The sequence below is a fragment of the Dermacentor silvarum genome, chromosome 11 (assembly GCF_013339745.2).
Source record: "Dermacentor silvarum isolate Dsil-2018 chromosome 11, BIME_Dsil_1.4, whole genome shotgun sequence".
Lineage (NCBI taxonomy): Eukaryota > Metazoa > Arthropoda > Arachnida > Ixodida > Ixodidae > Dermacentor > Dermacentor silvarum.
The window spans coordinates 75,150,144-75,169,761 of NC_051164.1; the positions used below are offsets into that span (position 1 = coordinate 75,150,144).

General features: G+C 43.9%; 1 protein-coding gene across 2 annotated transcripts; it reads left to right on the forward strand.

The window, feature by feature from the left end:
• The first annotated feature begins 4,154 nt into the window (after positions 1–4,154).
• On the forward strand, positions 4,155–18,709 carry LOC119433374 (uncharacterized). 2 transcript variants are annotated; one of them, XR_007464477.1, is made up of 5 exons: positions 4,155–4,633; positions 6,633–7,007; positions 9,812–9,943; positions 12,234–13,912; positions 15,596–18,709. XR_007464477.1 is itself a non-coding variant. In XM_037700542.2 (4 exons), the coding sequence occupies exons 1-4, from the start codon at positions 4,558–4,560 to the stop codon at positions 12,545–12,547; spliced, it is 897 nt and encodes a 298-aa protein (XP_037556470.1). In that variant the 5' UTR covers positions 4,155–4,557; the 3' UTR covers positions 12,548–18,709. The 2 variants fall into 2 exon arrangements, 1 of the variants encoding a protein (XP_037556470.1); XM_037700542.2 differs by having other exon boundaries at positions 12,234–18,709.
• The last annotated feature ends 909 nt before the right edge of the window (positions 18,710–19,618 follow it).

Consider the following 19,618-nt stretch of genomic DNA (forward strand, 5'->3'; position numbering starts at 1 on the left):
CAGAAGGTCCCTGGATTGATGTACGCAGACGACATTGTGCTACTAGCGGACAATAAAAAAGATTTACAGATACTTGCGAATATCTGTGGGAACGCAGCGACAAATCTAGGCCTTAAGTTTAGCAGAGAGAAATCAGGGATTATGATCTTTAATGAACACACGAGTAACTTCGTGGTGTCAATTCAACAGCAAGTAATACCCATAGTGAAGCAATATAAGTACCTCGGCGTACACATAAACGAAGGAAAGAATTACTCAAGCAACCACCAAAATAATCTGAAAATAAAGGGGAAGCGGAATGCAGCATTAATGAAACACAGAGCACTGTGGGGCCACAATAAGTATGAGGTGGTGCGTGGAATCTGGAAAGGAGTAATGGTGCCAGCGCTAACATTCGCAAATGCCATTATATGCTTAAAATCGGATATATTGGCGGGTTTGGAAGTTAACCAAAGATCAGTAGGCCGGTTGGCTTTGGGAGCACACGGTAATACGACAAATGAGGCAGTGCATGGAGACATGGGTTGGGCCTCTTTTGAAGTCAGAGAAGCACAAAGCAAAATTAGTTTTGAAGAAAGGCTCAGGAACATGGATGAAAATAAATGGGCTGCTAAAGTGCACAAGTATCTCTACATGAAAAGCGTGGACACAGAATGGAGGAAGAGGTCAAGGAAGTTGGCAACCAAGTACAGGATAATCGAAACTGTAAATAGACAACCAGGGGTCATCAGAAAGAAAGTGAGAGAAATAGAGACCGTGAATTGGATGCAAAGAATGGAAACGAAAAGGACAATGGAGATTTACAAGAATGAGAAGAAAGAAATTAGAAGGGAAAATCTGTACGATAACACAAAGGGCAGTGCCTTGCTATTTGAGGCTCGAGCCGGTTGCCTAAGGACGAAAACATATCGGAACAAATATTCGGAACTAGATGAGACATGTGTATGCTGCAGTAAAGATCCAGAGACCACTCAGCACATCCTAATGGAATGCGACGGGATCCACCCAGCGAGAACCGTAGGTAATGTGCAACTCCCAGAAGCGCTTGGGTTTAAAGTGGAAGGAAACATAAACAGATCAGCCGTAGAGATAAGCAAGAGACGATTAGAGTACTGGTGGAAAAAAAGCAGGGAAAAGATGGATACGACCTGATCTCTTAAAATCATAGGCAGCGGTACAAGCTAAATTTTTGAAAAATAAAAATAATGAGAGGTATACAAAAATGATGGATAAAGAACATGTATAATATACCTGATTAAATCAAGCAGGCTAGGTGACTATTTGTCGCCGCCCCGTTTCAAAGGGGATGCCAATAAATCATCATCATCATCATCATTTAAAGGGTTCAGCCTCATCCATCCATCCATCGCTAAAGTCCCTTTATTCATAGAGTTTCACACTATAAATAGTGAGAAACTCTATGCCTTTATTTTTCGCTATATATAAGGTGCCTTGATGCTCGCGTGCCGCGCGCATCGAGGCATTATATTGTTCGCCGCCACGATGCTCAACTTTTGGCCGGGGGCTTTGCCCTCTTATTCTCCGCTGTGTAGCTTCCAGCGCGCTAACGCAGACGAAGAGAGAGGGAAGACCAGGTATCGGTGCGATAATTCCACCTATATTTGAGGGATTCAAAAAATACGAAGCTAGAGTTGACAACGGTTTGTAGCAAGGGCCGAGTACTGAATGCATGGAATTCGGCGTGTTGAAAAGCGAGGGGTTCGAGGTGGAGAAAGACTCAGTAACTCCGGCGAGCAGCGGCACGCGTACCTACCATGAATAAAGCCACGAACGGCGTGCTATTTCCAGAATTCACCGCGCAGTGTGCTCACTTCTCATGATTTCTCAAGTGAAATCAAATGGGAGATAACGTCGTCAGAGGAGGAGGTCTTGCGAAGCCTGACTGCCTTGACATCGTGCTCTCTCCTAACACGGAGGAAAGAATTATTTCCTCCGCGTGTAGCAGGTGCCGCGTTTTGCAAGGATCGATCAATTTCGTTTTCCGTTGATTTGTTATCATTCGTCAGACGGAAAGCCCGGGTTCATATCGATTCGTATTACGTGGGGACAGGGTGTGCGAGCAGGATATGTTAAAAAAGAAAAACACGAGTTCGCATTTTTTTCATGACACATTATTTATGAATACAATTACGGCGTTAAGAAAATATTAATTGGGCTCATTATATGCACAGGTAAAGACAGCTTGGCGACTTTGTGTGTACCACAGAAACGTGAAGGCTTCCGCTGAGAAAATTAAGGCAAAAAAACACATATGAACGCGCAGTACTAGAAATCTACAAGAACGTCTTTCAAATTTATGTTGTATTTTTCTCCTAAGTTGTAACAGTCGTAGATGGCTCTGCTGTGCATTTGCAGCATGTTCCAGAAGCTTTATTTTGTTGATCAAACATGCCAATAGCTGATAATAGTTTGCCAGAGGAGGTGCAATGTAAAACTACCCGTGGAGACCGCCAGTCAGTTTTCATAATGCACTAATATAATTCAATAGGTGGTGTCCAAATACACGCCCCATAGGGGGGTGCCCTCTGAATTTAAAGTGCGAATCTTAAAGGCTATGCTTTTATCAGTTTATTATTATTATTACATCGTATGTTAATGACAGCATATAAAATATACAGACTTGCTGGTTGAATGCGGCGGAAGCGATTTTGAGAGCCGGAAACACGCCATGTACGTCGGGTTTTGGACACCACCTTGATTTTGGCTTGCCTTGATGTTAAGTTAGTACACGCGACGTGCACGTAGTGGAGAGCATAATGACCTAAAGCGCACCGAGACTTGTTCAGTTGGGGCTCCGACATCGGTGCAGCGTGTTATCACCAGCCTTATTAATTAAGGTAAAATGGCCACTACACCAGAAGACTACGCCGGCGTTGCGTGAATCCGCGTGAGGAAGCCTGGTGATGTTCAAACTTCGATTTCGCGCTTGTTTGGATGACGTCGGACCCCAACAACGGCTATCACGCAGCAAACAGAAGGCGATCTCAAACCGTGCGTTTGTGTACTGCAAGCGACAAAACCGATTGCATAAGCCAAAAATACGCAATAGGTGGTGTCCAAAAGCCGACGTCTATGACGTAATTCTGGCTCCTAAAATCGCGTCCGGCGCTTTCAACCTAGAAAAGCATAGCCTTTAAGACCCACATTTTTAATCCAGAGGACGCTACACTATGAGCTGTAGGTATTTACCACCATCTATGGTTGCCATGTATGAAACGTAGGTTATATTTTATTTTTAATTTACCAATATTTGTGTTGTTGGTTGACTAATCTATAATTTGCGATGGTCTTTTAAGGCATCATTAAAGCAATAAAACACAATCTCGGAGGCTATGTTTTGAGCACGTTGCGAGCACTTACGTTACTTCCTGTTGCGAAGGAAGTGACAATTACGAGGCTGGCGCGCATAGAGTTAATATACTGACTCAGTATATTAACTCTATGCTGGCGCGCACTCGACCAATGGCTTGACGAGAGACCGCGAGTCTTGCCTTCGGGATTGCAACAGACTCGCAATAATCTCGGAGGCAGGAAAACGTGTTTCAGATTTGGAGCAACCGCCGCAGCTAGCGCTCGCAGCCGACGCTGGTAGAGAGGAGAAAAGAAAAGAGGGGCCGGGACCAGCTTCTCGGCTGGTTTTTACCTTCATGGCTGGTTCACACTAGAGTGTACTAGTACACTCTAGTTCACACGCACACACATACACAGAGAGAGAGAGAGAGAATTCCCAGCATCAAACTTTCTGAATCACTACTGGGAACTTTGTTTTTGTACGCCTCCGTTGTTTGTGGTCTTTCTTCCTTTCTGCCACCACTAATCGCCTCTTACTAATCTCTATTGCGGACATGTTTACTTCCCCCCTGACATTCCTGAACCCAAAGGCTTCAAGGAGGCCAGAGGAGCCTAAACCGACATTTGGGTAGATATCTTCACATTCCATACCTCATAGATTGGTGCCCTCTGCATTTTAAATGCTGATCTTAAAGGCTGTGTTTTTGCTGTCTGAATGCGGCGGAAGTGATTTTGGAAGCCGGGAATACCGGAAATACGTCATAAACGTCGGGTTTTGGACACCACTTATTTCAGCCGCAGCTCAACCTGGCTCAACGTGAAAGCGTACAAAGCCAAAGTCATTGAGTTTCCAGAGCCACCACTCATGCGCAAGTAAAGGAGGCATTCGCGCGATAAACTTTTGCACTTATTCGGTTTCTCTAGTTTCTGCCTCGTAGTACTGTACAAGTCAGCCCATAAGTCTTGCGTAACGCTTCCTGAACATTCTTTTTTTTATTTTTTTCATTTCTCGCGGTCGTTCCGGGTCGCCTTCAACGCTCGTTGAATGAAGCAAACGAAAAGGGCCGTCGTAGACCGCGGGCAGCTGTGCTCGCTGCGGCCTTGACGTCTGCTGGGGAGTTGCTGTGCACGCACAGACTTTGGTGGCGGATACTTTTGCATGCTAACCGAGCCAGTGTCTCTCGAAGAGGTCCGTCGGCGACTTTGGCCAAGGAGTGGCGATCAGCTGAAGAGGAGGCGGTGACCATGGCTTGGCGAACGTGCGTGATCGCGCTGCTTTGCACCGCGCTGTCGTGCGCGCTCGCCGATGAAATGCCTGAATGTGAGTCACTTTTGGTGTCCCTGTTGTCTTGAGTCTTGTGTGCCCATCGCGAATCCTTGCAGTCAGCGGTGCTAGTAAGGAACGCCGCCGATTTTTGCGCACCGAATAGGGGAAGTGCGCGTATGGGAAAGTTAAACAGTGGAAGTGGGTCATGCGATCAAAACTTCCTGTTCTTTTCGCGCATCGCGATGCGTTCACGAGCCAGCAGGGAAGTGCGGAAGGGCGCCGCGAGTATGAGTGGCTAATGAAAGCTGTCAGTGGCGGCGCTGCCTTTAATCTACCGACAGCTTTCGTGCATCTTTTAAAGCACCGCTTAGACATCTTGCTCTCCTAGGAAGACCTCTTGACAACATTTCCCCCGACGACTAGCAGTCGCAAGACGATCGAGGTGTCGCTTTCTGACCTGATGATGTCACGCTGGGCGATCGGGCAGCAGATGGCTTGTCAGCGTCATGCGATGCAACGATAGGTGGTTTTCCGATGGACGTCGTTCAGAGATTAGCGCTCGCTCGCGCGTCGGTGATTTACGCCCCGACGCTCGAGCGTGTCATTTCTCGTGACTATCTGTCCGCGATTACAACGGGAGGAGAGGGGGGGAGGGGGGGGGGGGGGGGACTTGTCAACCTGATTGCGAAATCTGACGTGTTGCACGCGTCCAAGGACCTGTGTAGAGGGAAGCAGATGTTGCAGCTGTGATCAAAAAGTGCGCGGACCAGAGTTGCTGCAAACGGAGAAAAAAAAAAGAATTTCCATAATTCTTTGGCATGTGACCTGAAACCCACTCTACCCGTCTCACACGGCCAGTTTCGATCGCGATTGAGCCCGATCCCCAGATCGAAATTCTCGACCGCGATTGCCTCCCTCCCACAGCTCGCGCAATGGAACTAATGGCGCCCGAGAAATTCGATCCCAATCGGGCTCGATCACGATCAAAAATGCGCCGTGGGACACCCTTAGATTGTATGGTCCATTTGGCAGTTTTAGGCACGGGGCAAAAAGGTGGTTTTAGGTTATGAGTCTCGAGTCGCCGAGAAATTTGGCAGAACCCCTGGTCAACCTGCTATTGATCACAAATTAACAGTATTTTGGGGAACCTTCGCTATCACATTTGAGCTTCCTTTTAGTAGTGATGTAATAAGCAGTCGCATACATGATATCTGACCCACTAAAACACATGGAGCTTACTGCAATTAGAGAAGAATAAAGAGAACTGAGGAGCTTGTTTCTTGTTAGTTACAACCATATGGTTGTGCTTATTGTAATCAGTTATAGAAGCAGTTTGACGCAGATGTTCTGTTGGCAGATGCGCAGCTAGCCAATAGAGAAGTTAATACGCAGCTTTACATAAATTAAAAGCTAGCTAGCCATTGGCAGTAGTGTCCAGCAGGTCTTTACATTTTTTTGCAATAGGCTGTACATGAGTGCCCTCATTTAAAAATCCACATGCTATGTAGAGGCTACAAGTTTCAAATGAAATAGCCATCACTCTTGTATTATGCTGGCCAACCTCATATGAAGCAACAGGTAAATGTGCTGAAGTCAAGGACAGACTCTGACTAGCCTCAAATGGATCTCAGGATCTCAAGTGCGCATGACTCCAGAAAAGTGGGCTGAAGTTTTCCTGCAGTGACCACTCATTGTTGGAAATACAGGATGCCTTGACAGGTTGCACAGTGAACATAGGCTAAGGCCTGATATATGTCATGTTGTGTTGGGATGGCATAAATTGATTGAATCGGGGATGCTTTAAGCATGCTGAATGCACTTTTATGGAGCTTCAAGGACACTCGCGGGGTTTTCTGGATTACCTATATTGTAAATGCCTAAAAACCTGTGCTGCTTTTGTCTGATCGGGACCCTTTCTTAAAGCAAAGCTTTAATTTGTGAGGCTACCCATGGGCAACCTCTATTTTAATTTTTCGCATTTCCTTGGAGGCACTCTGCGTAAATGGGAAGGTTGATTGACTTGATTTCGATTGTGCTCTTCTTGTGCTGGCAGATGCATTCAGCGATCTCTGCCAGAACCAGTCGGCATCCCTCACAGTCCGCAAGGCAGCTCTTGTGTGGCTCAACAACTCGCAAGAAGAGTGCAGCGTGCGCGTCCGTTTTGCTTCTGGGCTCCTCATCACGGTGGCCTCGCTGAACCTGACAGCATCGGCAAACTGCACTGACAGTTACCTCCAGGTGACAGTTGGCGATAAAGTGGCACCGGGAGGAGGACCATTCTGCGGCTACAAAGCAGACCGTCGTGAGGCCACACCAGGTCTGCAAGTGACATTCATGAGGCCGCCAGAGAATGGCTCTGTGGTGCTAAATGTCAACGCCACGTCGCCAACTAGCAACTTCACCTTGGTGCTCACGGCATTCACAAATGGTGAGTGTGGTTCAGTGTTAGAGGTGCCTCATCAGTAAACGTGATCCCAAAGCATGCTTCTATAAGTTTGCCTTATTTGTGAGCTGAAGTTCTCATTCGTTGCATACGAGAAAGACAAGGGATGAAAACCAGTAGCTCTGATATCTAAATATTGGCTTTACTGTGGACATGCTACTTAGGTGCTGCTTGGTTGAGTTGATCTCACAGTGTAGAAAATCCAAAGGTTCTCATTTATGCAAGCATAAATATGTGCACGGCCTCCACTGCACAGTACATCCCAGTCACTTCCTGCACACTGATTCACAACCGGGGCAACAATACAGAAATTTTCGCTCTGACACACAAAACAAGCACATTTAGACATGCACGGCAGAAAGCTTGCTGAAAAGCACCGATTAGGGTGTTGTACAATGTTGGATAACTGCACTGCAAATTAAGATTTAAGAGGGGGTTTGGTAGGTGGTTCCTAGTTGCATATTCAATTTTTCTTTGGAAGTAGCGCAAGAAATAGTAACACAGAATCTATAAGAGGTAGCAATGCCACAGAAGAAGCAACATCCCGCATTATACAAACATTTTCAGCGAAATACGTGAGCACAGGGTCGGATGACACTAGAAGACGACAGAAAATTATAACCCCAGTAGTCTTGCTGGCGGAGAAAGGAAGATGCGAACAGAGTCGTAGTCAGCCTGCTCTGCAGACAGACAGTGCCGTTGAGACACCTGTCTGTTCTTCCACCGTGGCCTTCAGTCATGTCACCCACACATACCAATACCAGAGCTCGGTGGCCACGGTATCTACGCTACACTGCAGATGCAGCCACGCAGCTGCATGCAACTGTAGTGGCTAACTATGTGCATGACGGGGCTGGAGTGCGTGCTCATGTGCTCCAATCTGGCCGTGCTGCGTGGTGGGGACCAGCTTTCTCCTGCACCAGCTTGAACGATGGATAGTAGCCACATCAAAATTTCGCATTTGCGCAATAGCTCAATACGGAGCGAAGTCTGCCGAGGCGTCTAGCCAGGAGCGGCCAGCAGGTAGCGCATGCTGACAAGTGATCGTCTGGTCTGACCTTAAGTTTCACATTGTTCAAGGCTAGGTGAGTGTTCAGGCAGGCAGGCAATGAACTTCATTTGAGTGTTCAGGACTAATAGAAATTCGCGAAATCCAGTGGCTACGACACTGATAAGTAGTGTGGCCAAAGTTATATTCCTGCGCTGCCGAGCTTAGCAGGTGATAGCGATAGTACCATAGTCGTACTTTCGGAAGTACGTAATTCCTGCTGAAATTCGAAATGCAGATTTTTGCTTACTTCATCCTGTTTATTAAACTGCGCTTATAACAGTAGGACATGGTAGCAGTAAGAAGAGGTGCACAGATTCAAAAAACCTTCTTTATTGATGTCAGCTATTGGCCAGTAGCAGCTGGATATGGGAATCTGCTGTATGATGAAATATAGCAGTCCGAAAAGAGTGAGGAGAAGGCTTCTGTTGAAAAGAGAGTGTTTGAGAAAAGGGGGGGCGGGGGGTGACTTCGCGCTCCGCTTGCGAGCTCCACGCACCGCACACGACTGCAGAATTTGGCTAAGGTGTTCACAGCAGCGTATGCTATCCGCGGATGGTGTTTTTTCACCAAGCCCGAGGGGTGCATGCGTGTGCTTGGGTGTGTGTGTTTTTTTTACTTGATGGAATTGGCTAACTACAACATCTGTACTTTCTATAATATTTTAACTCAATGAACTCACCAGTGAAATCTGTTTCTGCTTTAAGTATACATGGTATAATAGAAATGTTTCTCAGGGATAAGCTTGTTCTATTTTGAGTATGTGCATTTGCCTGTTTGTGCAGTCTTGTTGAAATGTTCGCTCAAGAAATTTTACTTTTGTGCAAACTGAAATTAGTGTTTTTTCTAGTAATGCTGTAATAAAGGAGGAATATGCTTGATCTTGAATTTAGGTGTGCTTAAAGATGAAGAAATAAGCAACTTATTATATTGGCCTCTGCCATTAGTCACTTGCACTTTTCATTAGTAGCACTTGCATTGTTTTTCATTATCTCTCGCACTTCCCACAAATTCACAACATATTATTGTTTCTGCTCCAGCACAAGGTGGGATTGTGGTATCAGTTACCTTTCTTTATGCAATCCCTGCAGCATTTTTAGGAACTACAGTGATAACTGCCAAGTAGAATGTCATGTGTTAAGTCTGATACCACCATCACATGACAGTATGTTGAGCTTTCCAAATCTTAAAACAGTATTGTCTTTGTATTTATGTCACTGTTTTTTGAGAATCTGTGCTGTTTGAGCAATCCTGACCTATTTCCGTATATATAAAAGTACCTCAAGAGCAGTTTGTATGCAATGTAATTGTTACACACTGTTTATTGTGTTGATATCAAATTTTAAATGTTGCCGTTGTTAGTGCGTAGATGTGTATGGCTTTCACTAAGCAAAGAATCAACCTGCAGCCCAGTCGCATATAGGACTTGTCTGAAGCTTGTGTTTTTTTACCTCAAGTCATTTTGAGTGGCAAAGTCTTGTGTAGAGCTTTGCTAGGAGTGCCTGTTTATTGGCACAAGTAGTGCCAAAAGAAAAAAAAAAAAGAAGCAATGCAACATTCATTATTCTGCAGATATCCAAAAGGGGAATGAAGTTTTGCTGAAGAAAATTTCTGTCTACTTGACGAGTGGAATTCTCAGAGACAGCCTTTTTGACACCCTCAAAAATCAGACTGTACAGTTGAAGAAAAATTGATCGCAGTCTGTGTTGCTCAAAGTCCTTTCTTCCTTTTCCATTTGCAGTGAGCAGAGATGATAGCTGCCCCAGTACGAGGCACGAGTGCTACAACAAGCGCTGCATTGCTTCGGATATCTTCTGCGACGGCCACAACCATTGTGGCGGGACGCAGGTCCCCCTGCCCGAGCAGTGCCCCAGTGAGTGCCCTGTCCGGCTATGGTACTTGCTTAGTCTTGTGCTTAAAAATGTAATGTGTGAGAAGCGCAGTCAATTTTGTTAACATTGTTAATGTGCCAGTACCTGCCTGTAGGGCTAAAACTTGCAGATTTATGCAAAAGCTTCGAAGGAAACAGATGATCACACCATGAGAGCTGCAACAGAAAATGGTGGGTGTGTTGTCAAGCGAGATGAAGCATGGATTAAAATAGAGGTTTTCAAATGCCTTCAAAGAGTTTTGAGCTACTCCCATGTCCTTGCTCCCAAAATGTGCATATTGTCACAAATACACAGGCAGCCAGGTATGTGAGATATAATGAGCTATCAGAAACAAAACAGCTCTTTAGGTGAGCCTGGACTGAAACTAAGGAATGGTTTGGTGGTGTCAATAACAACAGGCCTGGTCAATCTCACTACTATGCAAGCCATAGCAAAGAGTAATGACAATGACCTTGACAGTCAACAATCACAGCACGCTGCCTCCCAAGAGCAGCCTGCTGACTGTTCGATGTGATGTGGAAGATGATGCTGCACTTATTGTAGCAGCAAACATTCCCCTGCTCCTTGAACGTAACATTTGCATAGCCAGAGAGCTTGCTCAGCTACAATACAAATGTTCTGTCTTTCTGATCACAAATGTAGCGATGAGTATTGGCATGTGCCTTGAGGCACGACAGTCACCTTCCTTTGGGAAAGCATTGAGGCGACCGATATTGGTGCATTGGAAATCTCATCGTCTCAGCCATCTGTGGTACCCAGCTCCTCCACCAGAAATGTTAGTATGTAGAAGACGGATGCTTGCAAAACATATGCTATCTGCTTTAATTCTAAACCACAAGAGAGCATGTAGCTTGTGCATTTTGCCTCTCATAGCAGGAGCAAGCACCGACCTTTGTGCCCACCTTCCTGCAATTTAGAAGCCCGTATCCTTGTGTCAATATTGAGGTTCTACTATTGAAGTGGCTGTGATGTAAAGAGGTAGTGGGTGTGGAGTGCTTAGGTAGAATGCATGTTAAAGGCCAGCTGCAATGAAAACACTTTGGCTTATGTGGTTAGGAATGGCTAGAGCGTACTATTGACGCACATCACCTCACAGATCTTTCAGCGCTCCATGAGCAGCCGCGAGCCATAACCTATCTCAGAGGTCATGCTTAGAATTTGCACACTCTGAGTCATTATCACTTCCAGCGACTGATAACGATGTTCTTTCTTTTTCAGTTCTGGTATTGATAACAACTACTTTTATGAGCCTTTCCGAACGCATGCACTCGTACTTCAGACGTCGAGTTTTCCATGGAGACTGCTCTGTATTTGCACCATTTGTGAAGCTAGGCTTTCTTATATGGCCCAAAATTTTGTTGCAGTTAGCCTTTAATGTGTGTCCTTAGATTTGGTACGTGTTAACCATTTGAGTGGGGAGCCAAACAAGACAGAGGTTCAAAGGACGATGAAGACTTGGAAGTGATAAGGGGGGCCCGGGGGTTTGAATGGTGGTTATTACTGGAGCCAAGGTTTCAACGAGGGGACCTGTCTTTGTCAGGGCAACTGACAAAGAGAGGGCAGTTGTTGCCCCGATGAAGGCTAGTCCCTAATAGAAACACTGGCATCAGCGACATCCCTCGTTCGACCACTTTTGGGCGTTTAGCTGGGGAGCTTGTTAAAAAGAGCACTGCGATCCTATGCGTCCAGCAGGCCATGTCTTTCAGAACACTTGTGGAAGCTACTGGTGATGAGTTGTGTATACTAGTACTGGCACATATTGCGAACAATGATAGCTTTGGTTAATAAATGTTGACTATGTCATAAGAAAATACCAACAAAAATGCCTACACGACATGCCCGATAAGCCCCTGCAATATGGTTTGCAATGAAAAAAATAATTCCGCTGATAAGGTTTTAAGGAAACGACCCTTGATTTTTAGTGCATTGTGGAAGAGACGACAATATGCAAAACAGGTGCAAAGGCACTTGTACCTGTCGTTTTGTATTTTGTCTTCTGTCCTGTTCTGCACTAGACATTTTGAGAAAAGGACATTGGGGAATTAGAAAATTTTCAGAGCTTTACTCTACGGTGTCCCTCATAAGCTGAATGGCTCCAGGATGGCCCTGAAATCAATCAGCCTATGAGAGACTGGGCTGGGCCTTTAGAGGATACTAGTAGTTGAAATTACTAGCCTATCAGATAAAAAACGATTGTCATTAGCGTGTGGGCACAGATATTTATCTTATAGCCCTATCCATGCCTAACTTGACTTGCTTTTTCTCGCGTAGACCCCGTTACTGCAGAGGCCACTTGGTGGGCCATTGGAACAATCATCTTTGGTGTCGTTGCACTCATCCTGCTGCTTCCCTGCTTTGTGTGGACCGCATTGCGTGGGGGCCAGAACAATGTGACCACACTGGTGCTTCCTGGTGCCATGCGCATTCCCAGCAAGAACGGCTCTTCAAGCCCAGCTGCCGCACCTGGGACTTCTCCGACCCAGGAAGCACCTTCCGTGAATGATGAGCCGTCGTCCGCGGATCACCAGCTCTCGGTAGAGTGCGCGCCTACAACGAGCGACAAAGCACGGCTTGTGACATCTTGAAGGTTCGCACGCCCCTTAGACATTGGTGCATTCTCTTCCTGTGGCCTTGACGGTTGACGTGTTTGATTGTGGCTCGGTCATGTTCCAATGCCTTCTGTGGAGCAGGAGCGATTTACACTGGGTGTTACGTTCAGCTTAGGCACATGACGGCGGGTTTTTTCTCATGCCACTCTGCAGTACTGCAGTCTGGATGTTTTTACCCTTCAGTAGCATGCTGGCAGTGGTATTGAAAATGCATGCTGGCACTGATACTAAAGGAAAAAAACCGCCATTGTTGTGCCTTGGCAAAATTTATCATTTGTGAGAGACTTGTGGATGAATCTTGCAGCTTTAGAGTGAGCCACCATTTTATGCGTGGCTAGCACACACCTTAGCTGTTTGCCTGGCCATCATTGAATCATTGATATACCGACGCGAGTTTGATGAAAGGCTCCGGGCACTACGTTTAGTGATTTGTTTGTTGACGTGGAATGTTACATTATGCACCAGGGCTGGACTGTGAATTGTTGGTGAGCTGTGCTCTGAATATGTCTGCGACAAGGCTTAGTTTGTGACATGTTGAAAACTTGTGCTGCTTAGTGAACTCATTTTTCTATGTTCGACTGCTGTGGATGTTGTGGTTGGCGGTCTCGGCCACATTCTCTTACTTTTTCTGTGTTAAGTGAAGTGGTCTTACTTTGGTTGTCAAAAAGGGGCCAGGGCTAGAGTTTTTACAACAATCCAGGGTGCTTTACCAGTCAATTGATGTTCATACTGACCATACATTTGATTGCAGTTGAAACATTGGATCCATTGACAGTAGTTAGAAGGATCAGCAGCAGTTTGTACCATCCTGTAGGAACACAACTGTTGGTGAGGGCAAGCTGCAAAAGAAGCCAACAGCTCACCATTGGCCAACATGGAAAGTGCTGCCTCATATGGAGGCCCTCATAAGGGCTCATATGGAGGAAAAGGAGCTCACTTAGGGCCCTTGTGAGGCCAACAGAGTCCAGGATAGGTGCAGATGTACTCATGGATATGCTCTTTTAAATTTTAACCATAATTTTATGAACGAGTACTATGTGTACTGATGTGTTAAAGGGGCTTATATGTGGAGAGCATGTGCACGAAACTTTGTGGGGAAGCAAGAGACAAAAGTTGTATGGAGCTGAAGAAATGTACTCTTTAAGCAGTTGTCACTTCTTTAGCTACACATTGTGACTTTTAAAGACCATACTTTTCTTTTTTTTAAGCCTCAAGTAGACAAATGTACAAATGTGTGCCTTCAGCCAGTGTTGGTTTTGTGTCTGTGGCTTTCTTTGTAACAGGACAGCAATGACATCACCACAAGCAGGCAATTCCAGTAAAATTGGAAAGCTTCCACGTGTGCTTGAGGTGCTAACCTATACCAGTGTTTAGTAAGCGAACACGAGTGCTAGCCATGGCAAGGAGTGTCAAGAGCCCAAAAGGGTGTCTGCTCATTGCACTTTAAAACAATTGTCATTTTAATTTCCTGTGCCTTGATAGGTATACATTCCCATGGCCGAAGATATCTGGCCTGTGAAAAGCTGCATGCAAGAACTGTACAACATTTCATGAATGGGCGTCTTCACAAATCTTGTAAGCTACAACAGAAGCGTCCGAGCTCATACTTTGGTTGATACTCTGGTTGAAGACGTACATTTCATGGAATGTCTGTGCAGATGTAGGGGGCAATCTTCAGGCCTGCGCTCCACCTTCTTCTGTTCCACACCTTGGATGAGCTCAGCTCATATTGAGGATTACCAACAGCTCTTATTACAGAGCAGTTCATCCATTATGATTACGCTTGTTGTGTTTCAGATGAGCAAGACCTGCCACGGCCTTTGAGATCATGCATTGTTTTTGCTCCAATTGTGCTACTTGACTTAATGGCTAGCACAGGAAATGTGAGTAAATGGCTGTGCTGCAAGCCCAAGGCTTGAGAGCAGCTGTGAGGGGCCATAGCATACAAAATGCATGTGGCGTCTAACACTGTGTGTCAAAAAAAAAAAAAAAGAAACAGAGGACACATGCCAAGGATGCAGCACTAATTAAGAAAATAATGGGCTGTGGAAGCTATGGGAGAAGTAAGCCAATTCGATTGCAGCTATCAGGAATCCACATTATGTAGCCTATATAGTTTGGTCCCATGCACAGGAACATGTTGGGACCATTCACACATGTGCCCAACTACCTAGATCTTGTTGGCTCACATTGCCCATAGCTCCTACAGTGAGATGTACAGTGGCTTCCAAGCGAGATATTCACACTGATGATGCAACTCGATATTCCTGCTGTGCCATGGCACTTGCTGCAGCTGGAGGCTTATCAGGTGTACCCTTCTAAAGTAATGGATGACAGTTGCAACACCTATGCAGTGGCACCATACCGTGTCGGTAGAATGATTTAAGGAAATTTCAGCTAGAAGTTGTTGCGTCACATCAAGGCCTGCCAGGGTAGCATTTTGTTAACACTCGAGGGCAATGTAAGATGCAAATTTATGCCATCGCAGTTTTAGTGACCATGGATTAAAATTTTGTTCATTAAGAAAAATATGCAGCAATACTGTAGCGAGTAACATGGTAAAAGCTATTCCCATTGGTGACATGTTGCCAATTATGTATATTTAAGTGTGCTCATGCAAGAAGCCATAGGTGTAAGATTTCTTCACTGTGTGATGTTTTTAGTGCTGCCAGCTTTCAGGATAAGAAGGAATGACATTCTTTGGTTGGAGGCCTTTCTGCAGAATTCTAGGTTTGTGGCCAAACTTACTTGTGGAACTGTTGTAACATTGAAAAGCACTTAGTGTGGTATGTTTTGATCTGAGAACTGAACTCTGACAACCAGACCAACAGATAACACCGCTGAGCTTTGTTAATATAGGAGCCATGGAAATGTGCACATATAGTTCTAGCCAATTGATCACATTGTGTTGTGTGGCACTTATTTCTCATCTAGGCATTGTTCTTCTATTGGCCACTTAACGCTCATCATTGAACACTGAATTAGGCGGGACATTGCATGAAGTTCAAAGCAGTGCTTTTGTAGTTTTCACTCTTGATAACGAATTGGTGCGCAACAAATGTGATTTGAAGTGTAAGGTGTTACTCACTGCTTTAAGCTTTGTTTGGTCATACCTTAATAGTCATCCGTCCAACCTTGGCGCTGCCATGTCAATTAGGCATTGAGGGATCGCACAGCGGTTTGGTGAGTTTCCACTGGCAATGTTCTGAACATAAATCATGGTTTGTCAAACAAACGTACTAATCAAGAGGAGCTCAGCTCTTTCATATTCTTTTTTTTTATCCATCCATGTAAGCTCTAAACATGTAGGGAGATACATTGTGAATGCTTTTATCTAATGCGGAAAGGGTGCGAAATGCATTGCAACTCATTGTCATGAAATGCTCCCCTTTGTGCGGTGGCATTTTGTTAGGCTGCTCAGCACAAGGTCACTGGTTCAATCCCTAGCCACTGTAACCACATCCTGATGGTGGAAAAATGTGAAAAGACTCTTTTATAATTTAAAGGAGTACTGAGATGACAATTTTTGAGTTGTCTAGTTCTTGGTTTGAGTGATGGTACAAACCCTCTGTACCCTGGAATGATTTACTATAATGCATTTGTTTTTATGAACCAGTTTCGGTTTCTGTATGCAAAAGGTGGATGTGTCGTGACATGATTCAGTGTTAAGTAGAAGAGGGATTGTGCTGGTTTGTGTAGTGAATAGAATAGGCAAAAACTGGAGGGTCTATTAGTTAACAAGTGGCAAAGGAAGAGCAACCGTTGTCCTGCATTGAACATTGGAAGTGGATATGATGCAAATTTTGCCTCTTTTCCACATCTGAACTCTATAGGGAGCGAGAGAGCTAAAATGTGAAACATTCTACTAGCAGCAGCTGATGCTGCTTGTTTTCAGAAAGCAGATTTACACAATATTTTTTTTTATCCCCCATGTTTTACTGTTACACCTTTCTCATCTTGACGTTGCCCGAGCTCATGTCGGTACAACTGCTTGTTCTTAACTCCTTTAGTGTTTTTGACGAGCTCAGCTCGTCAATGACGTTTCCAAAGCGATATGGACAAACTCAGCAAGTCCACTTAGTTCTTCTACTATATAGACAGCTGCAGTGCCAGCACTCGAAATCCACGGTTATTTCTTTCTTTTTCGTTTTACTACATAGATGTCAGCACTTTCCCGCACCTTGAAAAGTTGATTCACTTTTCATGTTCTACAATATTGACGGCAGCCATTTCGTCAGCGCTGGAGGGACACATTTATTGCAGGCTTTGTTTTTGACTACATAGATGGCAGCACTGTGTCATTGCTCAAAGACACCGTTTTTGGAATCGCATGCTTTTTGCGCCTTTCGGCAGATTTGGGACGATGGTGTCTGCCACTGCTAGCTCATAAGTCAGTCGCACGTGCAAAAGAATGACACTGTTTGACTCTGACCTGAATTGTGTAAGAATGCCCAAAAAAACTTCCTTCGGTAAAGAACCTGGCTTTGCAAAATAGCTGATTTTGAAACAGTAAAATGATGTGTTTTCCCTCATTTCTAACTGTTCTGTTTTGACTGTGACAAGTACATATATATTGCATAGTGAAGAGGTAAAATAAGGTTTTCACACTTAAAACACGAATCCAATTGGTTGGAAAAGCTTTAGAATGGTTTTTGATGGAGCGAAGCTTGAAAAATAAGTGATTAAAAAATACACCATAAGGTTACTTTTGGTCAAAATAATAAAACACTTAAGGGGTTAACTTCTCATTTCCCACTTTTGCACTGACCATCACATGTTCTTATCTTTCATGAAAGTTTTCTTTTTTTTTCCACTTTTAGCATGACAAGACACATTTTGTTACTTGGGTTTGACTGGGCTGTGTTTTACTAGGCTCCATGGAGTGCTATTAAATTATTCGGGACATCGGGTTGCTTCTGTACTGCTGTGAACAATTTAACAACTACAAGCAGAGAGATCTCACAGTCTATCTTTGAGAGCAGTTTAATAAAGTGTGAAAGCAATATGAAAATACTATACAAGTGTGTTATGAATGAGTTAATATGGCACAGGCATAACTTTTCACTTGAGAAAGAACTGTAACAAAGAAGCACCAGGATAAAGTGCTGTCTTCCACCTTATTTTTATCTGGAAACATGCACATATATAATTTTTACATGTATATATTAACATATGTGCAAAAACTTGAGCTCCTATGTAGCATACACATGCATTAATGTGATATATGTACATATGCACAGATATGCAGTGAGTGTGCTCCTATGTAGCATACATGTGCATTGAAGATGTGATATATGCACATATGCACAGATGTACTTCTATATAACATGCATGTGTGTTGAAGATGTGATATATGTACATATGCACAGATTACAGTACATATATGTTTGCACATAAGGGCTAATTGGACAATAGCACTATATCTTGGTGTTTCCTTGTTTTTATCGTTTCCATATTTGCAACACAATGAGAGTATGTGTTGTATTTGGAATGCGAACTCGCCCAAATCACTACCATGTTAACCTAGTGGCACCAAAGGAAGCATGTGCATGATATGTGATACTGTTTGTTTATTTCTAGCATAAAGCTATATATGCTTTTTGTATGCACTTTTCATGCCTGATGCAATCATTATAGAGATTTTTATTATGCCTCATTTATAACAACTCCGTGTATAATTTTCTTGGATTCTGAGGCAGTGAACTTTTAGTGAATCACCAGAATGCTTCAGCAAGATAACTTTTGTAATAAATAATAGCTCATGCAAAGATTGTTGTTCAAAAGCACTGGGTCTCAGTGCAGCCATGTTTCTTTGATTGTGTCTATGCATGGAATACTGTAGGAAGACTGATGTATCAACATTTTGTGTTTCTGTTTGTTGGTTAGACAGAGTGAAGAAAGATAGGTAAATATCACCACCTCACGAGCCAATTAATGTCTTTCTTGAGATTATGCTTGAGTTTTCTCTTTCTCAGTTTCTAACTATATATGCTTGGAATGAAACTATGAAGCTGTTTTTATTAGGTGGCATACCAGCCTAGAGTCAGTCAAAACATAAAAGCAATACTCTGCACTGTGTCGGTAACATGCGGAGAATGTGCGATCAATACTGTGCAATAAAACACTGTACAAAATGTTGGGCTGCTGACTGCGACAACCACCGCTTGTGAAGCGGAGTCACTCTGTGAATAAGATACCACTCTCTCTATTGGTGCTCTAGAGGTTAAGCAGCCAATGCAGGCGGATGCCTTCAGTTTGTCGTGTTTTGTTTGTGGCCTAGCACAATTGAGAATTTAATTGATAATTGCTCTCCTTACTGGGACTCTCCCAAAAAATGACAAAAGCTTTTCCCACATAACAGTAATTTGTGACTGTCAACCAAACGTGATCACCCGTGAAGTGCCAGGCCGTCATCACTCTCACATGCAAAAGGTTCTATGAATTCATTACAAGATTGCCTATATGTGGATTTACCGCTACGGCTGTAATTTTCCATGAAGATGACTATATTTGAATTCTCGGGCTACGAAGTTTCACTGCAACAAAAGAAGAAAGAAACTAATTCAGACTCTTTGCAGCCTTTAGTCATTTAGTACACCAAGCAGTTAACTTGAAGAGGTCAGTTTCGCTTGCTCTGTTTCTCTTGATACTTGCGCACAAACTTTATCTTTGCCAGGGTTTTAGTTACTCCATCTTTGGCACTTCATTCAGTCAATTAGTATTGTCTGAAAAATTTGCAGATCAGATCTCCAGATGTTTGACTATCGCTATTTCACATCTTAGCCCCGTATCTCTTTCATTTGGCCCATGATGATCACTCAAACGACAAAACAGACAAATCTATGTACGTTACGTACAGACGAATCAATCTATTTCTTTTGACTGAACTGTTTATTGCAGCATAATTAAGTTGCAGTGAAACCTCGATTTAATGAAACCAAGCTTTATGAAATTTTTAACTTAAGAAGAACCGCTTTCAGTATTCATAGAGCCTAATGAATTGAAAACGTCGAAGCAATGAAGTAAGTATATCACCAGGTTTAATAA